Below are 8,645 nucleotides of genomic sequence, written 5' to 3' on the forward strand. Positions count from 1 at the left end.
ATTACGACGCGCTGCTCTTCAACGGAAGCGGGCTCCATGCCGACGGGGTTTCGTTAAGAGGTAACTTCACAGATGGCGTGACAAGCCAGTTCGCACCGCACGGCGGTCAGACCAGAACTGAAGCATTGTTAGGGACATAAGGAAGGGGTCCTGCGCTTACCTGGCCTCCCCACTCCTCTTTCTCGCATTCCAGAACACTTTTATACGAACTTTCCGGACAGACCTCGTATATATATATATATATATATATATATATATATATATATATATATATATATATATATATATATATATAATCTAAGAGCCCTACAAGAGGTTTAATTTTATTTAAATAAATCTTATCTACAATAATTATAAACGCTACTAAAAAGAAAGGATAGCTTCATTAAACATAGAGTTATTATTTAACTACTAACAAAAGACAAAGCTGTAAAAACTATTTCAAACATTAGTTAAACAAACACAAACTGCTCCCTTTATCATATTAGTACTGACTCTACAAGAATATCACACTACAACTAAATTAAATTATTAAAAAATAACAATAAATAATCTACTGCAAGTAAACTACGTGTTAAATCAAACCAAAATAATGTACAATTCAAAATTCCATAAAACCAAAACCATAGGATCTAACAATATACAAAAATACATTGCCAAGATAGAACAGTACAAAGTAGTCTAGTTGCAAAATACTTAAAAACACACTACGTCTGAAGAGCAATATGTTATTTAATAGAATGGTCACACAAAGAACCTGTCGAAGATTTCAAATAAAAAAAAAAACAACAAATAAAAAAAAAAAATCTAACTAACAAAAACGTTACTAATATATACTACAAAAGCCTCAAGTGACACCGTGTAATCAACTCACAAATGCACCCAGGGTTGCCATATTTTTTAGTACATTTGAATTAGCGGGGTATTGCAGCATGGATTTTTTTTTTTATACAACTTAGAATGGCAAACAAGCTGACGGCCCACCTGATGGAAAGTGATAACCGTCGCCTATACACATGAGCAGTACCATGGACATAACAGAGTATACTGTTTCGCCCATGATACCTCCCATGCGTTGCCATTCTGAGGACTCGGGTGTTATTCCTCTGTACCCAGTAAATTCACGCCATATCCCACCCTTCAAACCGAAACACAGCCATGCAAACACGACTGCTTCACGGTTGAAACACGAATGGGACAGAGGTACCCAAGCAATCGACTTTTGTACAAAGTCTCCCTCTGGATATATTATATAAGCGTGTGTGTGCCATGGCAAAACAAGATCACAATTACAACTCTATATGTCGCTTGACCCTGCTGGACAAGACATGATTTTGTACTATGAATTAATAGAATGCCTAATTTCTGAATTAATTTAATAAAATGCTGAAATAATATCTATTAATATGTAGAATGTAAAATCTCTAAATTAGAAGAAGAAACTATCAATAGATACGTTACTGACCTAACAATATTTGTTCAGGCTTTGATTTCTTCAGTTGATATGAGATATGAGGCAAAAACCATATCGGTGGAAACACAGAGCTCGGGGGAAAAAGCGTTAACGTCCTCGTTATGGGTATTGTTCATCGCTATTACATTATAACCCGCTTAACGCTTCTTTGCATGATGTTTTTTATTGGTGAAATAAATCAAGGTGATATAATTCGTGTTCAAAATTAAAGGAAAAATGGTTAAAAAAATAAATTTCACAGCTATGATTTTTTTTCTGCAATGGACATTAAAAAGGGATCCGGACACGATCAACTTATAGTGAACTTGTTCTTTTATATATATTTTGGGCATTCAATGTTATGATGGAAATTTCTACCATTATGCAAAGAAGGGTTAATTTTCTGAATGGTGGCAACCCTGGGCGGTCGGTGGCGCGCGACTAGTGTCTAGAGTGCAGCGTGCAGGGCGCAGTACTCACTCTGCGCGAGCAGCGAGGCGGCACTGTATACGGAGGAGCCGGCCGCCAGCGACGGCGCCGCGCCCGCGCCCGCGCCCGCCGCCGCCACTACGGAACCACACGGCTCGCACCAATACAACACTACCACTAACCTTTACCCACGATCTTTCCCTCGTACACCAGTACATAAAGTATCCTATCCTAAATAAATAAAGGTGTATCCTAACCTACCCATCTGGGGGGGGGGGGATTGTTAATAATGATTGATTGATTGCAGACTACCAGTCCCATTGCTAGCAATACACCCTGTCACGTCGTCCTCCACGTGGTTCCCCCTGGAAACCATCGTGGTTAATCCTAGTGGAATTCGTCACGATGGGCTAACTGGCCTGCTTTCATCGTCACCTATCATTCCTCACTGGTTCCCCGCCAGCGTACACCGATAGCTCAAGCGGGGCTACCATTTAATTACCACCCATTAAAAAAAACCTGCCCGTTTACCAGATTTCATTCAAATCTATCCAGCCGTTTAAACATGAGTGAGTAGCAAATACAACATACATTTTACGTCATACGTTTTAGAATTTCATATTCATAATACATAAATATGCATTACCGCCACACCAACTGTTCATTGTCCACTCTGCAGAACATGAAGCCATTTGCTGACAAAGACAGTCCTAATTTAATCCAATAAAGTGGTTATTCATGCTTACTATTCCACCATTTAATGTATGGCTAGAGCTGTTAATTCAACGTGGTAATGGAACCCACTCGAGGATAGTGTGAGGGGAAATAAAAAAGCTTTTTCTCTCCTCTCGAAGTTGACGCCGAATATGTCTTTGACGAACTTTATGCAGTACTAGCGTCTTGTTCCGGCTTCGCACGGGTGGACATTTTTACATTTTAAAAAGTGGCCACTAAGGCTGCACACGCGACGGAAACTTAAAAATGGAGTAACTTCTCCCGTTTTCCTAACATTTCCCTTCACTGCTCTGCTCCTATTGATCGTAGCGTGATGAAAAGTATACTATAACCTGCCCAGGAGTATGAAGAATAATTGTACCAAGTTACGTTAAAATCCGTCGATTAGTTTTTGTTTCTATAACGAACATACATACAGACAGACAAAAATTTGACTGCACTTTTGGCATCAGTATCGATCACTAATCACCCGCTGATAGTTATTTTGGAAATATATTTCATGTACAGCATTGACCTCTCTACAGATTTATTATAAGTATCGATATAGATTTTTAGTAGAAATCACTTTTATGGTCAAATTGTACAATATTAATTTTGAATTTCGAATACTGCATATTATAATACAGTCAATATTATAGTAAAGAACATGTAAACTCACCTACTCCCCGGCCGGCGCCCAGCGAGATCGGCTTCGTGAGCTGGCTGGCCTGTATCTTAATGGGTTTCATATTTGCAACCTGTCCGAACGCTACTCCAGATGGCGCTGCGAATAAAAAAGGATTATATTATGTTTACATATTGACCTTTTTTTTTATACAACTTAGAATGGCAAACAAGCTGACGGAACCACCTGATGGAAAGTGGTATCACATATGTTACCAATTATTTTATTAATTTAGTATACCAATATTTTATAATATTTGTATCATAACATAACTGTTGTCAAGTGTCACAGTTGCTGATTTGATTTAACTACAAAATGGTGATTTGTCATTTCCGGAATAATTATTTACCCGTCAAAACAGTCGACATAAAAACTAGAAGTAACGACCAACTGTTGACAGTTGTTGATTGAACATTGACCAGTAAAGACGTATAATTTGGTAAGTCGCTTTAATACAAATGTATTTTAATTGCAAAGTTGTGGAACTGTTAATACACGAGTTGGATTCCCCTATAATGACGCGAGTTTTATTTCATAACCACCGACCTGTTAAACATATTTAACCGCATTGTTTTAATGGCGAGGAAGTGAAAGAGGTTTGTTTAAATCGAAGCATTTGGCGTTCCATTGTTTCTGCCTACCCTAATGGGAGGCGTGACAGATATGTATGTATGTATGTATGTTTTAATGGCGTGTAAAATGGTAAAGTCATATTTACTTGTATACATTTAAGATATTTTCAGACCTTACACTAACAATATTTATTCTATTTACAATAAAAACAATAATTAGCATGTAATTTTTTTTATAACGTCCTAGGAGATATTCATTTAAACAATTAAAATTTCAAAATTATTTTAATACAAACTCTCGGAATAAAAACATTTGTCCTGGCGCCGACATTTTAGATCGACTTTAAAAAAATTCAGTGGTAGTTTTGTGTAGTGAATATATCCAAGTCGCGGGTAAAAACTACTAACTACTATGTACAAACGGTACTTTACCAGCTAACGGGTTTGTAGTCGGCTTCACGGTAACCATTGGTGTGGGATTGGGCTTCTTGTCCGCCAAGCGCGCGGCCGCTGCCAAAGTTTTCCCGCCACCTGAGAAACCAGAGACAAATTTGTATTTCTTTTTTTATACAACATTATATGAACGAGTCATGGCCATATCTCGTCTCTTAGCATAAGTTCACAACTGAATGCACCATATTAGAATCAATAAAAATTAGGAAAATACCTAAGTTTTTTTTTTTTTTATACAAGCATAGTAAGCGGTTGCCGTAGCCTATCAACGCTTGCAATACCTGAGGTATTACGTGCGCGTTGCCGACACTGAAGGGAGCTCATTCCATAATCTGAGTGTTCGTGGGAGAAAACATCTCTGAAACTACGTTGTAAGCGACCATTTAGGCTGTAAGGTATGAGAGTGAACTCCCTGTCGATACCGAGCCGTACGATGATAGAAAATGGCCGTGGGCATCATATTGAATAATTCCTGTGAGCACATGATATAAATGATGTAAACAAAACTCTTTTTTTAATGGAACTTCTAATTACCTGGTACCTCCAAGTTGTCCGGGTCCTCGTCATCATCGAAGTCGGATTCCTCGTCCGACGGTGTCGGGGGACTATCTTCATCATCACCATATGCGCCACGTTTTGACTATAACACACAATAGATAGTTTAAAACTTTCGCATTGTTGACACATATCTTAAATACAGTAAAAGCTCTTTATTCGCGGTGTATATGTGCCGTGAATATACCGCGAATACAGAAACCGTAAATATGGAAAACCGAACCACTTATACTGAATATTTGATTATCTGAACTTATTCTTTACAGTTCTAATTATATATTTAGAAATGGTATTATGTATTTTCTTTTATGTGTGAAAATGGTATGGTAACCTGCGCTAATGGGATATGCTGGCGGAGCATCAGTGAAGGTGATAGATAAGAATGAAAACAGGCCAGTTAGCCCATCATGATACATACAGAGGAATAACACCTGAGTTCTCAGGAATGACAACGCATGGGGGGGTATCATGAATGAAAAAGTATACTCTGTTATGTTCATGGTACTCTGCCTATAGGCGACGGTTACCACTTTCCATGAGGTGGGCCGTCAGCTTGTTTGCCATTCTAAGTTGTATAAAAAAAATATAGTATAAGTTATAAGGATAAATAAAGTCTTTATTCCTGAATTACAGATTCTATTTAAATTGTACATAGGTATAAATAACAAATGTTGACATTGGCAACATTTTATTTTTCAAGTTGTCCTTGGACATATGCCTTCTCCATATTTTACCATTGGTAATGGTAATGCCTTGCAGCTTGTCTCCAGCCTTTATATAGGTCATAGTAGTAGTAAATAGGTATTATGTAATCCATTATCTTTATAGTTCATAATGTTATTAAATCATATTATATAAATGAAGTATGTAAAACCCTTTACATATGTAATATATATTAAAGTGGGTATATATTATACTTTGTTACATAATAAATTGTACTAATGTAGGTAGACTTTATATTAACATAACATAAATTGGTTCAAGCTGAACACCACTATTTTGTAACATCATATGTTTAAAACATATTAACATAATAAATAAATATTAAAAATTAGTTACATATTGTTTAAATTTGACTTTGAAATCAATTATGCAGATTTTTGATTATATGGAATATTTTCTTTTTTATTTGATTCGGATAATGTAGATTCTATGTATTTATTTATGTGTATCTTCATGTATTTTGTATGTATGTGATATATATATATATATATATATATATATATATCATACAGTGTTTTGTTCCTTGAAGAATGTTCCACGCTGAGCTTCGACCTTTATGTATTACTGCAGATCACACATAATAACACAATTTTATAAATCTTATGTTGTTTTATGTATTATCTATTCTTATGAACATGTTGTGTGTGATTAGTAACAAACAAATAAACGATATATCTATCTTAATAAATTATATGTATTCGATATTTTTGTGCATTACAGGTTTTTGTATTTTATGCATGAAAAATTATTCACTCTTGCACCACCTGCCCATTTCTATCTGTTCTCCTTTAACCAAAGGTTGTCTGTAAGAGATTGCCCTAGCGATAAGACCACCTTTTGTACCTTTATGTGTATATTTCAATGTGTATTTATGTTACTGTATTTCATTTGAATTATTCACTTGTCATTGTATATTTTTATTTATGGTGCAATAAAGCGTTAAATAAATAAATAAATTCTACTGTAAATTAATTTTTAAGTTGACCATTTATTAATTTATTTTATTTCTCAGACACAAAAGTGCCTAAACATATATCATAACAACTACATTTGACTTCCGCTGATATAAACCCATTTATCCATTGGATTTGTCTGACAACTCTATAAATATAAAACAACAATGTAGAATCATCTTTGTCATAAATAAGGCATTATTAATTTACATTTTATACAATAACCATTAATATACTTTTTATGTTAGTTTTTGTGTAACTTGTAATGACAAACAAGCAAAATTTTTTTATGCAACAAGGAATTTATATTTTGGTAAATTTCAATTCAGATCTTAAGTGACAATAAAGTCTTATGTTGCTATTCATATTGTCTATTTAAATACTAAACAAGTTAACAGCTGTGTAGGCCCAGAAATAGAATGGGCTACCCCTTCTTTTCCCATGGGTGTTGTAAGAGGTGACTAAGAGAAAATAATGATGGAGGGATGGCAGCAGCATCCATCTTAAAACTTCACCAAAAGCCTAACGGCAGTTGCCAACCTGCCTGCTAAGAATAGCAACTACTAGCAAAACTCCCCTTATGGAGAAGGCTTATGTTCAGCAGTGGACAGTTAACAACTGAAATGATGATGATGATTACTTTATTTTAAATTTAGAATTTGATTGTTATTTATTTAGATATTGATGTTAAACATACTATGTTAATGAATTATGTTATATTAAGTCATACTAATAATTACTTATATAAATTTCAAAAACATGTCCACATAAAAACTCCAATAGCCTGTTAATTCATAATTTCTAACCTAAAATTAATTTTATATACTGTAATTATACAAGCTTATAATTGTTTTTTAAATAAACACATTAACAACTGAAACATGTTGTGATTATATAGAATCTTAGATTTAATGCAAATTTATTAAAGGTAAGATACTGCTGGTAAATAATTCAATTCTAGTATCAATTGCTTTTCTGTTTGTTTTCCAAGTTGCAGTAAGCAGCAAGTAATTTCATATACATTCGAAATTACACTGATAACAGAATTTTATAATGTTATTTTATTGGCAATGCACCAATATCTATGATAACAATGTACCTACATTGTGTAACTGACCATGTTACAGCTTGGAATTTACAAAGAAATCCATAAATTAATAATTTAATGTATAAAGACACGTGTTGTTAAACGTAAGTGCATAATAGACACAATGCATCGTATAGACATTGATCCCTGCTTAGTAATACTGCAATACAGCAATGTGCCTAACACAGACAAAGTGCAGGTATTCAAGACGTATTCTAACACTATGTCTAGAACCTTCCAAGAAAATCAATACAGCCACACCCAGCTTGAATAATTAAATCATCATAAATGCAAACAAATAATGAATTTTGGCCAGAAACATCCAAATAATAACACATGTGATATCGACACCACCTTGACAGATTTTTTTTTGGTTAGAAAACTTGAAAACAAAGAAAAAAATACAGAAAAAATAGTTTTTTCTACGCTTATTTTAAAATTCGAGCAAATCACTACGTTAAACACATACATATTTCATTAAATATTAATGAAAAATGCGAAAAACACATTATGTGACAAAGTAAAGTTTGTAAAAAAGTATCAAAACAAAAAACTATCATTACCATTTTTCAACCTGATTCAACGTTTCTGGATCACTTTGGCTTGCTAATTTTTGTTACAATGTAATTCACAAGCAAACATAGACTGTTCAATTTTTCACTAATTATAAATTAAAGTGAGGAACTTCTTGTTTCGTAATAACAAAAATCGAGACGTCCGAACGGCGGTCAATGCTTCCGCCATATTAAAAAATACGCAAAGAGCAAAGAAATTTCATTCGGATACACAAGAAAAAGTTAAATGTTAACAATACAAGTTACATTTTAACAATGCAAAAACGTTTCTGTTTTCGTTCCATAGTCAATTATATTTTACATTTAAACCTAAAACAAGTAGATATATAAGTTTGAACTATTTATTAATATATGATAAGCATAGTATTATTGAATCTTGAGTGCAAAGTGATTTTTAATGGAACTGTATCCGAACATATTGACGCGTTCCGTTCTTCTTGGTTAGC

At 34.2% G+C, this 8,645-nt stretch overlaps 1 protein-coding gene across 6 annotated transcripts in view; it reads right to left on the bottom strand.

Moving 5' to 3' along the window:
* Positions 1–8,376, bottom strand: part of LOC113515152 (protein strawberry notch-like) — a 41,796-nt gene extending 33,420 nt beyond the window's left edge. For 5 of the 6 annotated variants that reach the window (XM_052901685.1, XM_052901684.1, XM_052901683.1 and 2 more), the window contains exons 1-5: positions 8,188–8,376; positions 4,841–4,946; positions 4,286–4,384; positions 3,276–3,380; positions 1,934–2,020 (exon numbers count right to left, since the gene is read on the bottom strand). In XM_052901685.1, the coding sequence (XP_052757645.1) occupies positions 1,934–2,020; positions 3,276–3,380; positions 4,286–4,384; positions 4,841–4,946; positions 8,188–8,190 (400 nt within the window). In that variant the 5' untranslated portion in view covers positions 8,191–8,376. The remainder of the gene's footprint in view (positions 1–1,933; positions 2,021–3,275; positions 3,381–4,285; positions 4,385–4,840; positions 4,947–8,187) is intronic. The other variant, XM_052901686.1, reaches the window with a different exon arrangement.
* Positions 8,377–8,645: the final 269 nt, after the last annotated feature.

Source organism: Galleria mellonella, unplaced genomic scaffold, assembly GCF_026898425.1.
Source record: "Galleria mellonella isolate WM207_F2 unplaced genomic scaffold, CSIRO_AGI_GalMel_v1 utg789, whole genome shotgun sequence".
NCBI lineage: Eukaryota > Metazoa > Arthropoda > Insecta > Lepidoptera > Pyralidae > Galleria > Galleria mellonella.